Here is a 19037-nt window from a genome sequence, read left to right as displayed (position 1 = left end):
GGAATTGAGAAAGGGGAACAACTAAATAAGATAGTCTTTCTTATGCCTTCCCTGCAGTTATGTAACACTTTCTTTATAAGATTCACATGGCAAGAAAAAAACAAGTAGAGAAGGTACAAGATTAATGACAGCTGCTTATTCGGAAGGAGGAGGGGAAACAAATCTCTCATTGAAAGATCCAGGGAATGGAGAACAGGAGTATGGGGACTGAAGAGAAATCAAATAGCAATCTCAGTTATACCATTTTAAAATACTTGCATGAAATAATACAAACCAGGGATAGGAGACACCTAGCCCCGATCCCAGAATGAAGTCTATTAGAATCATGAACACTGGAACAGACATGGGATGGGAGGATGTCAGGCCTGGGTAAGAGAGGTCATCTCGCCCTGCCCCAGTGCCTTAGGAAGTCAGGGACTCTGCCAGCTAGCACCACATGGAAGAGATCTCTGGATCCAGAATCCCAACTTCTATCAGGAGCTCGGGGGGAATAGCTGAACCAGAGATGGGAAGACACAGTTCCTAAGGACAGGACAGTTCCCAAGGGGTTCCAGGGGGAGGAAATGCTGCCTCTAGAGCAGACGGCCTCTGCACTCGATGGCCCCACAGCAGCACAGCAGCTCCTTGCCCTCCACGCTGCCCACCTCGTAGTTGTAGTCCCAAGTTAGCTCTGTCCCAGCCCGGATTCTCCTGAAGAGGAAAAGAGGATGTGTGATGAGGGCAGCTCACACCACAGGTGCCTGGGTCACAGTGCACAGGCGGAAGAGGAGCACTGATGCAGAGCAAACTCGGAACTCCAGCAGTCCGCACCCCTCCCCCACAGCCCCCAATAAGCCCCTCCTGATCCCCCTCTTACTTGCTGGCAAAGAAGGCTACCCAGGGGAAGCGAAGATCGTGAGTATCCACGAAGACATTCTGGACAAACAGGTTGGGGCTGCAGCTGTGCTATAAATTTAAGGACAGCACTGAATCAGAACCAGGTAAACAGAATTTGGCTTATGGAGCCAGAACTGGAAGAAAATGATGGCATCTGACCCTCTCCATCATAAAGACATTTTGGAAAAAAGCTAGTCAAGATTTTTTTTTTTTGAGACAGGGTTTTGCTCTATGGCTGGCCTTGAACTTGTGATCCTCCTGCCTCAGCCTCCCAAGTGCTGGGATTACAAGTGTGTGCCACTACACCTGGCTTTCAAGATCTTTTGAAATAAATTTCTAAGAAGAAAAAGTAGGTTTCTACCGTGCATTAGAAGAACTCAAAGCTGACACCAGGGGTTAATCCAACACCTAGGGGAAGGGAGAGAGGGTCTCACATTGAGGTAGCGGCCCAGGTTGCCTTCAAGCTTGGCATCGATGATGTAGCAGGACTCTTCACCATCATAGAACTGGCGTGTATTCTTACGGACAGGTGCACTCTCCCCCTTGTCCACGGAGGCCATGTTGGTTGATTTAATGGCAATGCCATGGGTTGACTTAAGAGCAAAGCCTCGGGTTGATTTCACTGCCACTTGGCGCTTCATTGGACCTGGACAGGAAGGGGTCCAATGGGGTCAGGACTGTGATCAGATATTATTCTACCATTTTATTTTATTTTTTTGGTACCAGATATTGAACTCAGGACCTTTCGCTTTCGAGACAGGCAGTGGAACCACTGAGTTAAATCCCTGGCCCTATTCTACCATTTTTATCCCACACACTATGGACTGAGAATGCCCACGAGTCAAGTCTCAGGCAAAGACCCTAAATGGCAGTTTTTCCAAGCAAGATTAGATGGCCAGACAAAAAGTAAGGAGTGGAAAGAAGAGAGTGGGACATGTCAAACAACATTAATAGTCAATAGTTCAGTTCAGGGCCTCCCAGAAACGCTCCCACTCTTAGACTCTGAACCCCCTCCCCTACTTCTTTAGCATACTTAAAAAACGCTCTCTTCCTACTTTCCTGTTTCTTCCTATCACTCCCGAAATTTTTCCAGACTACCAGACATGTTCTTCTTGTCCTCAAAGTCATCGCCTTCAGAGCCAGAAGAAATGGTCTGGATATCATCACTGTCAACTGCTGTGGCTGGAGTCTGACCAGCAGTGGGCTTCTGGCTGGTTCCACTTTCCCCCTCACTCTCGGTGCTGCTGGACAGTGTCAGGACATCCTAGGGCAGCAGAGGGCGAAAAGGTCAGGAGTGAGTGCAAAGCCCCCTTTTCAAGGCCTTGCTTTTGCCTGGGGTTGGGCAGAAGGGGCAGAGACTAGCAAGAGGAAGATGAGATGAACAAGAGGAGGAGGCAGGAGAACATTAAGGCCAAAGAAGGAGGAAGAGACTTAACTAATTATAGCAAAGGACTCGAGGTGAGACCAGTCCAGCTCCTGCACTTGGAGGTGAGCCCAGGAAGGCACTTACATCAGGGTTGGACTGTGCAGCGGCCAGCAGTCGCCGGCTCTGATGCATACTTGTCTTGCTAGGTGGGCGGCGAAGTCCTTCGGGCTTCACTGGAGAAGGATTGTAACCATAATTTCGAGAGCTTTCGGGAACACTGATGGGAGGAGAAGGAATGAGAGGAAGTCAAGTTATTGGCTATTTCTTGGCCTTTTTGAGATAAGGCCTCAATACATAATCCAGGCTGGCTTCGGACTTGCAATCCTCCTGCCTTAGCCTCCCACCTGCTGGATTACATGTGCCACATTGCCCAGCTTCTTACGCTTTCACAGGCTCGAGAAGGCAGATTTGGAAATAGTTCAAAAGGAAAAGCACTTACACTGACGTCTTGTTTCGGTCATCAGGGTCCTAGAAAAGAGCAAGCAAAGCATTAAATGCTTACATGGGCCACTGTAATACGTCTAATAATTTTATTTCAGATGCCTCCAAGATAACATTCGCCAGTGGGAGGGAGGCACACTAGCTAAAGTTGGAGGGTGTCGGGAGCTCACCCTGGGACTCCATGGAACAGGCACATTCCTATCTACACTCCTGACAGGACCTTAACCCTTTCCGAGCACAGTCTTACAGGGCCCCAGGACCCAGGGTGACCACCTGTAATGTGGGAAGGTTAACAGCATCAGAGGTAAATTTGGAGTCAGGTCTTGTTCTGTTTTGGAATAGGCCCTTGCTAGGTTACCTGGGTTGGCCTCAAATCTGTGGGCTCAAGCAATCTTCTTGCTTAAACCCCTCCCACCCAACCCCTGGCCCCAGCGTTGCTAGGACTACAAGCGCACACCATTGCACCTAGCTTTGAAATCCTTTTGTTGTTGCACTGGGGAGCAAACACAGGGTCTTCACTCTGAGCTATATCCTCAGCCTTGCCCTCATCCTTGCCTTCGAATTTTGAGACAGGGTCTTATAAGTAGCTAAGTTGCCCAGGCTGGGATCCTCCTGCCTCAGCCTCTCAGAGTGCTGATATTATAGGTATGCGGCACCACACCCACCTTAAAACCAATTCTTGTTTCCCTTTCCCTCCCTCCCTCTTTTTTCCCCTCTGTCTTTTGAGGCAGGGTCTCAGTAGCCCAGGGTGGCTGTGAACTCACAGTAGTCCTGTCTCAGCCTCCTGAGTACTGCTATTATTACAGGCATGGGTTACCATGCCTCACTTTTTAAAAGTACAAGCCAACAATGATGTAGACAACTTGAAACATCATCAAACAAACTTATAAATCATTCGCCATGGAATCAATCACATACCTCACCTTCCCTAGCAAGTGAATCTTAAAATAATTGGGTTCTTTAAACACTAAGAATGTACTGGGTTGAGGGGAAAAGCTAATCAGGCTGCCACAGAAATATCTGTCATGTAAATAATCTATACACAAACACCTGTGGGGCGACACTGAATTCATTACTGCACTGAAGCTAACAACCACTGCCTACCTCCTTCTTAGCCTGCTTGCTGTCTTCTTCGTCCTTGATTCCCAGGCCCGAGGCAGAGGTCTTCTCAGCCTCCCCGAGGCCTCCTGCAGCCCGGCCCTCCCCACCCTCAGCAGTCTTGAAGGAAGAGCGGCTGTCAGAGTCAGCGAAGCCACTTTCACTGACACTATTACAGCTCAACCAGGAGGCCACCTTGCTCTTGGGTGTCTCTTCAGAGGAAGGTGGATTGCAGACACCGGCAGGGATTGTGGGAGGAAGAGGAATGTGTGGGGGCCCGAGGTCTGGGGGACGGGCGTCCTTGGAAGCCATCTCAGACAGCCCATTCTCCTTCTGGCCCCGGGTCTGTCTCCGGGTAGCATAGCTACGCCACACTGAGCTGGTGCTAAAGTCCTCATCCTTACAGAAGTTATCATCTGAGCTATCGTCATTGGACTCTTCAGGGTCCTCTGTACCACTGTTGCCATCTTCCTGGTCCTTCAAGTCTACGCCACTGCTGTCGGAGGAACAGGGGATGTCACTCTCATACCCTTCCTTGAAGTTCTCCACGCTCTCGATATGGTCCAGGTTTGCAAAGTACTCATCCCCCATTTCCAGGCCCTCCTTGTCTGCAAAATCGTCTGTCAGGATTTTGCCTGAGAAAGAAGAGAATTAAAAACCTACAGTTACAGGGAACTTTTAGAAGGGTCATCAACACTCCATATACTAGCACTGACTCAAAAACCCTACAACCACTCTCCTTTCTCCCTTTGATGGTGTCTCCTTGTGTCTGAGCTATGAGTGTATGGGAAGCAGGCTTATTGTGTGTGCTTTGTAATTTTACTCCTTTGCCTTTCCATTTCTTCCTCTTTCGTTTAAGAGAGTTCTCAACTTTGCTAATAGATTTCTGGGTGGAGCTGGGCTAGGTGGAGCAGGTGGATCATCATCCTGAGTTTGAAGCCAGCCTGGGCTACCTAGTAAGTTCAAGGCCAAGCTGAACTGTACAGTGAGACCTGTCTCAAAAAAAAAAAAAAAAAAAAAAGTGCCGGGGATTTAGTTCAGTGGTTCCACCACCTGCCTCACAAGTGCAAGGTCCCAAGTTAGATCCCCAGTACCAAAAAAAAAAAGGATCTCGGAGGGGAAGAAAATGACACATGGACTCACCACTCATCATCTCCTCTCAAAGAGCAGTGTTGCCAATTGCATCCCCTTTTCATTCCTGTCCATACGCAGCACTTTTGTCCAATCAGGCACATCAGTTGTCACGTTATGCAGGGAGGAATCCCTGACTTCTCTTACTTCCAGTTCAAACTTCAAGCATGTTATTCTTTTTTGAATTTTGTGGTATAGGAACTGAACCCAAGATCTGCTTACTACACGTGGTCTACTAATAGGCTGCATACACCCCCAGCCATGAAGCACTTTAATTCTTATTTTCAAATTGTTGCTAAGTCAATTCCCCACCACATCCCAACACTTATTCCATCACCAACCTGCATAAATACACACAAAAGAGCCTTTGGCAATATCATCCAAGCAGCGGATACCCCAGCCTTTGTTCTGGGTCTTGAATAGCTGTAGCCGGACCTGGAGTCCATGCTGCACCAACCGGTTGGTGCACATGTTTGGGTCACATTTGCAGCGTTTGTTACACTCATATACCCTGGAAGAAGGTGGAATAAAATCATGACAAGATCAGTAAAGCACTAGAAAGCCATGAAGTGTTATAAAAGTTAAAAATGAGGTAGTGATCTAAGTGAGTAGATTTGCGGAACTGTCTATGGTCTTTGATTCATTTAGCGCTATTCCAGGGAAGCACTGCTGAAGAGTGAAAGATGACTTTCACAGGGACGAGTACACAACAGAAGATGCCAGAAGGCTGAACAGCCGGAAAACAGCTAAGCAATGAGTAACGTGAACACAGACTGCAGAACCACTGAGTATTCGTGCACTGTGGAAGTGCGTGTGGAAACACGAGAAAGGCAGTGAGAAGAGCGGACGCCAGTACAGCAGAGGTTGAAAGCAAGTAAAGGCACAGGAGCTGGCACTAATTTTTATGAGATTTTTTTTTTTTTTTTTTTTTTGAGAAAGTTGATTTTCTTTCATTCAGTAAACATTAAACAGCAAGAGCTGTTTAGACACTGGGAACACAGTAATGAAAAAGGTCATGATATTTACCCTCAAAGAGCTCATATTCTCAATTTACTATCCTAAAGTTTTTATTTGAGATAGTTTCACTATGTAGTCCAGGCTGGCCTGGAACTCAGTGATCTTCCTGCCTCAGCCTCCTGAGTGCTGGGATTACAGGCATGTGCTACCCTGACCTACACTGCATTATGTAAATGTTTTATTTTTATTTTTGGTATCAGGGATTGAACTTGGGACCTTGAGCTTTCGAGGCAGGCGGTGGCACCAATGAGCTAAATCCCTAGCCCATATGTTTATACACACTTTTTATTCCATACTCAAAGCAGCCCTTCAAAATTTTATTCTTTAACTTTCTATTTTCTGTGTGTGTGACACTGGGGATTAAACTCAGGGCCTCCTGTATGCTAGGCAAGCACTACCACTGAGCTATACCCCCTAGCCCTTTCTATTTTATTTTTGAGATACAGTCTTACTACATTCCCCAGGCTGCCCTCAAACTTGTGAGTCTCCTGCCTGTTTCCCACGTTGCTAGGATTACTGGTGTGTGCCACTGCACCCAGCTTTTTTTTTTTTTTAAACTTTAGAAAGAATAACTGAAGTGTGATACATACATAAGGGAAAATACACATTTAAGACTACTGCTCTCTCAAGCATGATTGCATGTGCCTGTAATCCTAGCACTTGGGAAGCTGAGGCAGGAGAATCATGAGTTTGAGGGCAGCCTGAGTGAAACCTTGTCTCAAAACCCACAAAAGACAAAAACAAACTGCTACAGCTTAATGAATTTTCAGAAACTGACTGTACCATTCAATCAGCATCAGATAAGGAAACAACTTTGTGAGGTTCCTGAAGCCCTACTGGGAAGGAGGGAGAGTGCCATTTGTGTTAATATCCTCTGCTTACAGCTGATAAAGCAACAACAACTCGGAAGGGCCAGGACCTGACTGGAACTCAGGTCTAATCACCACCACCACATGGAACCATTAGAGTAACTATGCTGCATATCACTCATTCATCCCACAAAATTCATTCCAGTGAGTACGTGAACCAGGCACTGTGTGCAGGAAAGATGAGGAGAAAGTTGCCAGGAGACAGACCAGGGCCCCCTCATGGAGCTTACATTCTAATAGGGAAATAGAACAAAAGTGAACTAAGTTGTTGTGCACATGAGAAGAACACAAGTGCAGTGCTCAATGAGAGAATTAAGTGAGGAAAAATGGCCTGTTTTAGAGTGACCAGGAACATCGCTCTGAGGAGGCGAGATGAGAGCAGAGTGCTCAAGGTTAAATAAGATAGCCACACAAAGAGGAGTGAAGGGGGGGCCGAGAAGACAGCACGGATGCACACAGGCTTGGGGGGGGCTGGAGAGCACAGGGAGAGCTGCTCTCAGGCACTGGATGGAGTGTATCAGTGGGCCTGGAAATGCTCTGAGGCAGAGGTAGGAAGGGCCAGATAGCACGGTGGGTTTTTTTGGTACCGGGGATCGAACTCAGGACCTTGTGCTTGTGAGGCAGGCAGGGGAACCACTGAGCTAAATCCCCGGCCCAGCACAGTGTTTAAAAGCCACGGTCAGAAAGGACAGGAAGAAAATCCAAGTACAGGGAGAAGCTACTACTTTTAAGCAACAGAAATATTACTTGTGGCTAGTCAAAAATATTTTTATGTGGCGGGGGTGTAGCGCAGTGGCAGAAGAGTTACCTACCATGTGCAATGCCCTGGGTTCCATCCTGGGAACTCCCACCCCAAAACACACACATACACAAAACATTTCAAACACAGAAAAAAAAAGGTACGATGAACACTAAAACAGCGACTGTCCATCCAGCATTATTAAATCTAAACATTTATATAAGGTTCAGAAGCCTAGCCACCACTACTTTTCTTTCTCGCGTATATTCCTACAATTATCTCCTAGGTGTTTTTCCTCTTTTTATTTATTTTAGTGGTACTGGGAATTGAACCCAGGGGCACTGTATCACTGAGCTACATCCTTAGCCCTTTAAAACTGTTATTTTATTTTTTTATTTTGAGTCTTAGTTGCCCAGGCTACCTTTGAACTTGTGATAAGACTCCTGGTTAGGTAGGATTACCGGTGTATGCCACCATACTGCCCAAATTCTGCCTTTGTTGTCCTAAGATCTACACTCTATGAAGAAACCAAAGTAATTTTTTTTTTTTTGGTACCGGGGATCGGACTTGGGACTTTGCGCTTGCGAGGCAGGCGCCGGAACCACTGAGCTAAATCCCCGGCCAAATTTTTTTTTTTTTTGCGACAAGGTCTCACTATGTAGTTCAGGCTGCCTTGAACTCACTATGTAGCCCAAGTGGGCCTCAAGCTTGTGGTGATCCTCCAGCCTTTGGAGTGCTGGATTATACACCTGGCTGGGAACCACAGTAATCTTAAAAAGGCAGATGACATCACTTACCTAATAGCTTCCTCTTGTACCATGAATTTGATTCTAACTTTTCATTCTAGATTACAAAGCCCTATATAATCAGGTCACCGCCTATTTCTCCTTTGTGAATATATTTCACTTGCTAGAGTAAGTCATACTTGGTTAGAACATTCATACACCTATGAAATTAAGGTCATCATTTTTTGCAACAGAAAATTTTTTTTTTTTGTACTGGGAATTGAACTCAGGACCTTGTGCTTGCCAGGGAGGCGTGGTGCCACTGAGCTACATCCCCAGCCTGAAAATTATTACTATTCAATCATTATATGTCTTCATTTCAAGAAATGCCCAAGAAACATGCTGGAAATTCAAGAAATAAGTTATAGTTAATAAAATGCTCACTTGGGTATTCTATTTTTAGTCCTCATTTTTAGATTTTCTGATGGAAATAAGAACATACCCTTTAGTCTCTGAAGTGCCCCACCTTCTGCCTACTCACCCTGTAGGTAAACACTCTTCGAGTCTCTTGTACTGGTAGCCAGAGTTGGGGTTGATTTGGCCCCCTGGGGTGCAGGCTGTAGCTTGGATAGTTAACTGGTGGCAGGCACACTTGGACCTGTACGAGACAGAATGGTATGAGAGCTAGAGCTCTGAGACCTTCTTTAGAGAAAGAAATACTAATAAAAAGATGGGGACAAGGTAGTAAAATTTTCTTTTCTTCTTTCATATATGTAAATGAAGAGAGAAGAGAGAGAAAGAGTAAGACAGAGTGCTGGGTGTGGTGGCCCATGCCTGTAATCTCAGCTGTTCGGCAGGCTGAGGCAGGAAGATCACAGATTTGAGGCCAGCCTGAGCAACTCAGCAAAATAAAAAGGACAAGGAATGTTAACTTGTAGCCCCCTGGATTCACTCTTTAGTTACCCCCATCAAAAACAATTGAGAATAACATAGGCGCAGAATGAAACAAAGGGGCAACTGAAAGCATGATAGAGGGAAGCAGAAGAAAAGGGGGAGAGAGTCAGAGAAAGAACCAACACAAGATACATATCCAGGATTACTAGCTAGGGCCACAGCACACTCGAGCTTCCTTCCCTTCTTGGGAACTGACAAGGCGGCCAATGGTAGGAGGTCCAGCAGTGGGTGGAGGTACAGGGAAATGGGGACAGGAGTAGAGACATAAGGCAAAGGAAGAGGTAAAAAGGAAATCATAATAAAGTTGGAGGCAGAGGCAGCAATTTTCCCAACTTACTTGTCCCGACACCCATCCTTGCAGTCACAGCCAACCAGAAATTCAGGACCTGTGTTAATGAAAACACCCTTGCCTGGGATCCGTTCCTTGCTATAGGCCACCTGGGGTGGGGGGGTTGTGTCGATCTCATTGACACAGGACAGGGGAACATCTTCCTTCCCATAGGTGATGTCCAAAATATAGTAAAAAGGCTTGTAGGGCTGAAATTTTCGGTCCACTAGAACGTATGGATCCAAGCAGAACATCTCCAGGAAGAGGAAGTCACATCCAGTTTCAAAAAGGTAGCGTTCAATCTCTTGCATTGTCCGAAGGCAGAGGCCACAAGGTGTCTTATAGATGACATGAAAGCCCATTTTGCGGTTAACTCGGCGCCGGGCAGTCATCCGCCGGAAGTCATAGAGTAGTGGGACTAACAGAGGATTCTTGCCTCGGTACTGCTCACTCCTCATAGGTCTGACCCGAGACAGACAAGTATAGCTGCAGACATGAGGTAAGTAGAAAAGCTTCTCCATGGGGGCTCGGTACGAGGGCTCTGCTGGGGCTCGCTCCAGCATGCCATGGAAGGCTGGAGGGGCTGGAGGACCTGGGGGCGCAGCAGGGGCCGGGACAGAGGCTGTTGAGCCTAAAAGTGATCTGCAAATGGGATGCAAGAGATCAGATCAGAAGGCAACAAGACCCTGCTGGTGTGTAATTTCCCCCAGCTAGCTAAGCCATTTCTCTCATCTTTCAAACTACTGTGCTCGTGAAGCTAAAGAAGACACAAGAAGGTGAGATCTTCCCTTGTCTTACCAAATCTGGACCATGAAACTCCATGGTTACTCTTGATCGAGAAGCTGCTATTTCAACAGTGTACCTTTCCCTGTCTGTAAATTATGGACGTAATGTCCAGTCTTCTACCAAAGCTTTTTATCCTTGTGTCCTATAAATGTCCTAATGCCTAGGATTCAAGCAAAGAGATGGTGTGGGGTCTGCTTTCTATTGTAGCAATGATGGCACCATGTTCCATGAGAGGTTCTGACAAATGACTCCTGGAGATTCTAGGAACCCAGTTTCAAATCCAGTTCTTTTGTTTTTTACACTTCTAAGACGAAAGGTTTCTTTTAAATATAAATGCCTCACCATCACAACCTACAGCCCCTTGGAGCCAAGAAGCTGGCCCTACACAGTGACCATGTAGTCTGTGCTGCCAGCCCGCCCACAGAAGCTGAGATTTTCTCACCTGAATGTCTGGTTGATCCCAGGTTTCCCACCAGGGGCATTTTCACTGAGTGCAGGGGATGTAGGGGAAGAATGACCAGAGCCCACAGATCCTGGTCTGAAGGATGTGCTCTTTTTGGCTACCTGCTTCCGTGACTGAGCAAGCTGGCTTTCTAAACTTCTAGGAGATGTGAGAAGAGATCATATAGTAAGGGATGCAGAAAATGTATGAAAGAAACTGAAGAAAAAAGAATGAACAGCACTCACTCATTGTCACCCGCCTGGGGGGACAAAGGTGGAGCAGGTGGAACAGATGGAGCAGGTGGAGCTGTAGGTTGTGGGGGCTCCACTGGCTTGAACTGGGTTCCAGTGCTCGTCAGATCCTGGGTGTACTGGACAACAGGACCTTTGCTTCTCACAGCACCTACAGGAATAAGGCAAGTAATCACTGAGAAGGTGACAGCTGTATCAGTTATATTCGTTCACACTCTTGATTAAGTTATATAAAAAAAGCAGCTATTTAGCCAGCTGTGGTGGTGCATGCCCACAGTCCCAGCACTCTGGGAGGCTGAGACAGGCAGATCACAAGTTTGAGTCTAGCCTGGGCAACTTACTGAGACCCTGTCTCAAAACAAAAAATAGGAGGAGTTGGGGATTTATTGTGTGAAGGCCCTAGTTTCAATGGGGGCGGGGGGGCTACCAACTTAGTGATTATAAAAAAAGTAGCAATAGAAACATTCCAAGTGCTAAGATCATCAGTTCCCATTATTTACTCCCATGAGAGGGAATGCTAATATCTAGCTAGTATCTACCATCTATCTATGGTCTTGACTTAGATATCAGGACTTCAATTTCCTGCCTCAGATAATTTACCTCATTAATTGTTCTTTTGTAAATAGTTTGAAAAATGTATTTTGTGATCAACTAATGTTGGTAGGAAAAACCAACCAGAAAGTATGACAGGAACATAAAGAAACAACCAAACTGGATGAAACTAAAAGAGAAGACCATAAGTAACACACGCAGTTCTTACGTGGCTGATGGAACTACCGCCACCTTAAGCTAAGTCAGCACCACAAATCCATCACCACTACTGGAAACAACTCAGGGCATGCGTCCTGTTACGAGTGCGTCAAGTGTCACCCTGGTAAACAGAGGACAGCCACTGGGTATAACTACCTTTGCTGGTCTGCCCGCCTCTCCCTCCTGGTGTGTTCCAGGACATACCCATATTTGGACGTGTCCTGAGTTGTCCCCCTTGCTTCTTCTCCAGTGCAGAGGCTGAGGATGTCTTCATGCTGAACATGGGCTCCAGCCGGGTAGAGCCTCGATAGATCCACTCGCATCTTTTGTCATCCTGAGAGGCAGGAAGGAGGGCAGGGAGAAATGAGTTAAAGGTTTGAATCTGTCCTGTCACTTGTGGAGAATATACACAATGTGGCACCTCTGGGAAATCTTCCTGTCCAATAAATTTATGTGCCAGGGCTAGGATGTAGCTCAGTGGCACCATACCTGCCCCCAAGCACAAGGTCCTGAGTTCAATCCCCGATACTGGGAAAAAAAAAAAAACTTATGTGCCAAGTCCATGATAGGTATCAGGAGTAGAAAGAATAAATATATATACCCCTCGAGATTAAAGAGTTAAATTGAGCTCTTTTTTTTTCTCTTTTCTTTTTTGGTACCGGGGATCGAACTTGGGACCCTGTGCTGGTGAGGCAGGCGGTGGCACCACTGAGCTAAATCCCTGGGCCTAAGCTTTGTTTTTTGAACATTTTTATTCGCACATGTTTGTAGTCCATAATGGGAACATACAGTGTGAGGACTTGGTAGGTGGACATAACACATCTTAATTCTTTTTACCCCTCCCCCGTTTCTTGTCCTCCCATTTGGAAATTTTGTTTGTTTTGGAGACAGGGACTTGCTATGTAGCTCAGGTGGACTTTGAACTACTATGAGGGCCAGGCTAGCTTCAAATACAAGGCAATCTTCCTGCCTCTGCCTCTTGAGTGCAGGGATTACATGCATGCGCCACCACGCCTGGTTCCCATTTGCAAAATTTGAAAGATCACAAAGACTTCCAATTCCTTGAGTCATCTTCTTTGTCCTATTATCATACCCAAACTGTAACCCTTGGAAAAATGGAAGTAGTTGCCTTCCCTGTACAATGTGAATAGTTCAGGATGTGCGTAGGGTGTGTGTGTGTGTAAACCATGCAGATCAGTGTTACAATAAAATTCAGAGAATTTATTTTCAACAATCAACTGCACAAGAACAAAAAGAGAAAAGAAGGACAAAATAAAAATTGACCAAACCAAGAAGAACAGGTAAGAGGATAAGAAAGGAAAGCTATGGAACAGAGATGAAATAATCCTCATTTCTACTTTTTTTTGGGCACTGCTGGGGAAGGAGGCGGACCTCCTGCCTCAGCCTCTTGAGTTCTGGGATTACAGGTGTACACGATACCCAGCTAGCCCCTCATTATTGTCTCTTATGTCTACCCCCTAATCCCATCTTGACCCTTGCCTAGAAAATTCTAGGAAAAAACAGTACCAAGAAGAGGATCCTGACAAGGCTGCCGTCCACCTCCTCCACTCGGGACTTCCACCAGGTGCCTTCCCACTCGGTCTTGATAAGCTGGCCACTCTTGAGCAGCACCATGGGCCGGTTGGGATAGGCTGTGATGTACTCCTCTATGAAGTCTCGGCAGGAGGTGTCTTCTATGTCCTCCCAAGTCTTTTGCACTGTCCCAAGGAAGAAGGAGAGCTGAGAGAGGGCAGGCAAGACAAGTTGTGATAGGGAAATAGGCTCACAGGGACAAATTTGGTATTTTTTCAAGCTGAGATAGAGAAAAAAAAATAAATAATAACCCAAGAGAAGCAAAACCAAGAGTACTTAAATACTGAACCTCATTAATGTAGACACAAGTCATGTAAATATTAAGCAACAAATACAGATTGGACATTTCTCCTTATAAAATTCAAACGGATATTCTTCCCAATTTGTTGATATGAGTCTAAAGGTCAACAAAAGGTATCAGATGACACCATAGAATTAACAAGTAAATTTGTCTTTCTCACTCTTAAGATTTTTTAGGGATTCTGAATGTATAACATAGCAGTTTTAGTTGATTCTTCTGCAATTAAAACAGTTGCTTCTATAGAAACCTGTTCCCAAGCCAAAGTAACAAGTACAGAGGACATAACGAACCTCTGCCTAATGTAGCTTCTTTAGGAAACATTGTGCAGACTGCCGACTTATAGAAATGTTAGGTGAAACATCAGACTAGGAAAGAAATAACACTTTTTCAAACCTAAATCACTTAGAAATAAAATCAAAACACATCTGTAATAGGATGTCAGCTATCACCTTCGAGTATCTTACTCTTGTTACAAAGACCTGGCCATAAAGATGGACAATAATAGTCTATCTTCCAAAGAACATCAAACTTACATTCTTTTTTTGTGCCAGGGATCGAACAAACTTACATTCTTTAAGAGTAGAACATTGAAAGCACTAGGGCTTTTCAACTGGGCATCTGAAGAAGAAATACAAGGAAGAAGAGGAAACTGACAGAACTAAGGAATACTCACGTGGTCGGCAAACGGGATACAGTTCTGACTGTGTGACATAGGAAGCATAGCCATCATCAAAGAAAATGAGGAATCTGCAAAGGAAGAGTGATGGATGAATGACTTGGGAGTTATTATTTAACATGACCTAAAGTTATTTTATCAGAGATTTGTTCCTCTGGATAACTGGACACACTCCAGGGAAGACATTCTGGTCTTTCTTCCTTCTCACCCAAAGACAGGAATTTTTCCTTCATCTAACCAATACAGCCCCACTTTTTGAAAAACACTCATTCTTATTCTTCTATTCCTACTATATGCTGCCAACCATTTAGACTCTTTCTTCCTTTTTCTTTTATTTTTTTGGTACCAGGAATCGAATTTCCTTTCTTCCTTCTATGTGCATTCCATATTCAAAATCCCTAATCACTCATCAATCTGGACTGGCAATCTTCATTACTAACCTAGATTTCTTCCAACTTTTCTCCTTGAGAAAAGAAGGGAGTGGGGATGGAGAAAGGTCACCCACGTGACTTCTGTGACAAAGAGGTTTCTTGCCATGAACTTAACACCTTTTAATTCTATGACAAGGGGTTTCTGGCCACTGGAATTAAGACCACAAAAGGTAATTGTGAAATCTAGACTGTCATGAATAGGCCAGGAATTGTGCTCCTAACCTTTCCTCCCTTTTACAATCCTCCTTCCAGGTACCTGAGCTTGTTTTTGACGTTTGGTGTCTCAGCTACAATGCCAGCATAAAGCCAGACCTGATTCCCATCTTTGTATTTGGCTACCACTCGACTGCCCACATACAGGTTGTCAGCAAGAGGGTGGTAATCATAGGCAATATGGTTCCCAGACAGCAGACTCTTTCCTTTGTTGTCAAATTTCACCTTGTATTTCTTTCCTGAGCCTGAGTAAAAGGGAAAGACAAAATTTAAAAAAACTGTCAGTTTCTATGTCAGTCCTGGCTGCCGTGTGATAGACAAAAGGCAGGCTGTGGGGAAAAGAAACAATCAACAAGAAACCTGTAGGTTTGCCTACCATCAGTGCTCCCTCTAGCTGGAACCTACCCACTGTCTGGATGGCAATCAGGGTCCCTTTGTGCCAGGTCTTAGTTCTCTTCTTGCCCAGAATCCGCATGCTGACTATCAGGTCACCATCTTTGCTCAGTTCTCCAGACATGTGACTGAAGCTTCCTACAGCGGAAAGCAAAGTTATTCCAAAGCATTATGCTTTTGGGTAGAGTGGGATGGTAAATAGAGCAGTGATAGTAATCAGTGAAAATGTGGTAACATTTGATCTTTAGCCACTTCTGCTGCCCACCTGGCCAAAGGCAAAAATAGAAGACAGAGAAAATTCAACAGTTTATGCTAACTGGAGAAACCTGAATAGCTGAAGTTCATACGCAATTCAAGAAGATCTCAGCTTCAACCTAATGTTTACAACTCCTTATGAATAATGGTAACTACCACTTATTAAAGGCTATAAAAATTTTCCTGTTCTACACTAAAGCTTTCCCCACATCTTTTTATAATAGTTTGAATTACTCTCTTCTCCCTAATTTCAAGAGCATGGAAATAGCCTACATATAGGGAAATAAAAGGTACTAAGATAACCAAATATAGTGGCACACTCTTGTAATCCCAGCACTTTGGAAAACTGAGGCAGGAGGATCACAAATTTGAGCTGAGCCTGGGTAATTTAATGAGTCTGTCTCAAAACAAAAAATAATGACAGGGCTGGAGATGTAGCTTAGAGTGAAGGCCCTGGGTTACCACAAAAATAATAAATAAATAAGTGAATGGGTGAATGAATGAATGAATGAATGAATAAATAGTATCAAGATAACACCATTATAGACCAGAAAATGAGCAGCAGCATAATAGGAATTTGACAAAGAGTAAGGACACTGGGCCTGGCATGTCACAACCAACAAACAAAACAATCAGACAAGGAAAACAAATTCACAAATAATCTTATACTGACCTTGGACATAGAATGTATGGTGTTAAGCCAACAGAAAAGGAAAAGGATTTTGCAATTCTAAAGCAAAACCAGTTACCCATAAAAATCGCTGTAAGAATTCACTTCCCTGTACCTGTTCTTGGGTACGCATTGACCCTAACCTTTATGCAAATCCTGACAACTGCTCTTCTTGTTGACGGCATCCATGAACTTCTGGACATCTTGAGCTGATTTTCTTAAGGCAGCCATGGCTTCACGGAGCTGTAGGAAAATAGATGAGGGGAACACGTTTTAGTAGCATGGGTTAACAAAAATTTGAAAAGGCTGGGGGCGTACTTCAGTGGTTGAGGGCTTGCCTAATATATGCAAGACCCTGGGTTAGGCTCCGGACACTGCTTAAAATAAACTAACTTTAGGAAGCTTTTCTCTTCTCTTTTTTTTCTTTCTGCAGTGTCAGGGATTGAACTCTGGGCTTCTTGCATGCTAGGCCAGTGGTCTACCACTGCAATACACCCTTCTCTAGGAAGCTTTTAAAAATTAATCTCTGCTGCCGGGGATTTAGCTCAGTGGTTTCGCCGCCTGCTGTGCAAGCGCAGGGATCCAAGTTTGATCCCCGGTACCAAAAAAAAAAAAATTAATCTCTGCTAGCTGAACCTTCCTAAATTATACTTTCATGAAGCACTCAGTGCTCTTTCGCATTCTTGTAATGTCTATGAGAGAACACTGTAACTGACATGGCTAGTGAATGAGCTGATGGTTATACTGAACGAATGGTCAAGCCAAAAGCTTCCTTTTTGTAGAGTTGGGGGTTAAGCTCTGCGCTTCTTACATTTTAGGAAAGTGCTCTAGTACTGAGCTCTACACCCAGCTGAGTCTTGCTCATCTTCAACTCTGTACCTCTCAATCTTCCTGTACCCACCCAATCTCACCTTCTGGTCTTTGGGAGTTCTGCTCCCAGCATCACCTATGGAAGAGAAAAACTTGGATTGAGTGTCAGAGACTTATGCATAAGAATTTCTAAGAAATCAAGAACTTTGTTACTTAAAAACATTACCATAGAAACATTATCAATAGCAATGGGAAGTAATCTAAATATAGAAATACACATACTTGGGTTTTTTTTCATACTTGTGAAAGTACTCAACACAGTCTGGAAAGATATATAGTATATGAATAACAGCATTTATTTCTTTTTTCATTTTTTGAGACAGGGGCTTGCCATGTAGTTCAGGTTGACCTTGAAGTCACTAGGTAGCTCAGGCTGGGCTTGAACTTGGTGGGATTTTCCTGCCTCTGCCTCCCGCACGCTGGGATTATAGGCGTGTGCCACCATGCCTGGAAACAGTGCTTACTTCTGGATAAGGTACTAGGACAGGTGAGAAGTCTATGGAAAGCTGGGTTTTTACTTTAGATTTTAATTTTTATAATAATTTATATATGAATTATTTGTACAACTTTTTTTTTTTTTTTGGTACAGGGGATCGAGCTCCGGTCCTTGCACTTATGCAGCAGGTGGCAAAACCACTGAGCTAAATCCCCGGCCCTTATTTGTACAACTTTAAAAAATGAGACATGGCTAATGAATTAAACCAAATGTTAATTTTTTTTCAGAGCTAGGTATTTAATTCAAGTCTTGCACACACTAGGAAAGTACTCTACTACTAAGCCAAATACACAACTCAAAATATTTCTTTTCTTCCTCCTGTACTGGCGATTGAACCCAGGCCCTCACTCATGTTAGGCAAGAATTCTATCAATGAGTTATATCCCCAGCCTCTGAAATGTTTATTCTTTTTTTTTTTTTTAAAGTTTTAATGGGTCTCAAAAATCTGTCACAGATTTTTGGTCCAGCTGTTTCCATTAAAAAGTGATTTAAAAAACTAATAACTTAAAACTGCCACACACAAAAAGAAAACAAATGGTCCACAAAACATTCTCCTTTCCTCCTGAAGGTTTTACCATGCACTGGTATCATTAACCAGTCTTCTACTATTAAATTTAAATGGCCAATCGGGAGAAACAGTTCTGAGACCGGTCTTCCACCACTGATTAAGACTGGGGTGGCAGGTGTTAGGGGTGATATTCATTTAGCCTTCTGAGCTTTCTGGGCAGACTTGGTGACCTTGCCAGATCTAGCAGCCTTCTTGTCCACTGCTTTGATGACACCCACAGCAACTGTCTGTTTCATATCGAGAACTGCAAAATGGCCCAGAGGTGGATAGTCAGAGAAGCTCTCGACACACATGGGCTTGCCTGGAACCATGTCAACGATGGCAGCATCACCAAATTTCAAGAATTTGGGGCTATCTTCCAGGTTCTTACCAGACCGGTGATCAATCTTTTCTTTCAGCTCAGCAAACTTGCAAGTGATGCGAGTGAGCTATGTGGCAATCCAGTAAGGAAGCATAGCCAGCACTGATCTGGCACAGATGGTTCTGGATAATCACCTGAGCAGTGAGACCAGCTGCTTCCATTGGTGGATCATTTTTGCTGTAACCAGCACTGTTGCCACGACGAACATCTATGACAGACACATTCTTGACATTGAAGCCCACACTGTCACCAGGAAGAGCTTCACTCAAAGCCTCATGGTGCATTTCAACAGACTTTACCTCAATTGTGACATTGACTGGTGCAAAGGTGACCACCATGCCAGGTTTGAGAACTCCAGTCTCCACTCTGCCCACAGG

The 19037-nt window shown here is 44.5% G+C and overlaps 1 protein-coding gene across 6 annotated transcripts in view; it reads right to left on the bottom strand.

Moving 5' to 3' along the window:
* Positions 1-116: 116 nt before the first annotated feature.
* Setdb1 (SET domain bifurcated histone lysine methyltransferase 1) overlaps positions 117-19037 on the bottom strand; it is a 33644-nt gene continuing 14723 nt past the window's right edge. For 3 of the 6 annotated variants that reach the window (XM_004854049.4, XM_021265918.2, XM_021265919.2), the window contains exons 4-22: positions 17277-17311; positions 16509-16608; positions 15453-15578; positions 15091-15292; positions 14401-14474; positions 13361-13551; positions 12038-12167; positions 11078-11234; positions 10833-10991; positions 9614-10246; positions 8864-8980; positions 5314-5483; positions 3848-4476; positions 2742-2770; positions 2387-2519; positions 1975-2140; positions 1311-1522; positions 857-945; positions 117-690 (exon numbers count right to left, since the gene is read on the bottom strand). In XM_004854049.4, the coding sequence (XP_004854106.1) occupies positions 573-690; positions 857-945; positions 1311-1522; positions 1975-2140; positions 2387-2519; positions 2742-2770; positions 3848-4476; positions 5314-5483; positions 8864-8980; positions 9614-10246; positions 10833-10991; positions 11078-11234; positions 12038-12167; positions 13361-13551; positions 14401-14474; positions 15091-15292; positions 15453-15578; positions 16509-16608; positions 17277-17311 (3470 nt within the window). In that variant the 3' untranslated portion in view covers positions 117-572. Of the gene's footprint in view, positions 691-856; positions 946-1237; positions 1523-1974; positions 2141-2386; positions 2520-2741; positions 2771-3847; positions 4477-5313; positions 5484-8863; positions 8981-9613; positions 10247-10832; positions 10992-11077; positions 11235-12037; positions 12168-13360; positions 13552-14400; positions 14475-15090; positions 15293-15452; positions 15579-16508; positions 16609-17276; positions 17312-19037 lie in introns of all 6 variants that reach the window. The other 3 variants (XM_021265920.2, XR_015451844.1, XM_087212740.1) reach the window with 3 other exon arrangements.

The sequence above is a fragment of the Heterocephalus glaber genome, unplaced genomic scaffold (genome assembly GCF_053883595.1).
Source record: "Heterocephalus glaber isolate CG9 unplaced genomic scaffold, H.glaber_assembly_v1.0 deba00001442, whole genome shotgun sequence".
In the NCBI taxonomy this organism is placed as follows: domain Eukaryota; kingdom Metazoa; phylum Chordata; class Mammalia; order Rodentia; family Bathyergidae; genus Heterocephalus; species Heterocephalus glaber.
This window is presented reverse-complemented; position numbering and strand designations above follow the sequence as displayed.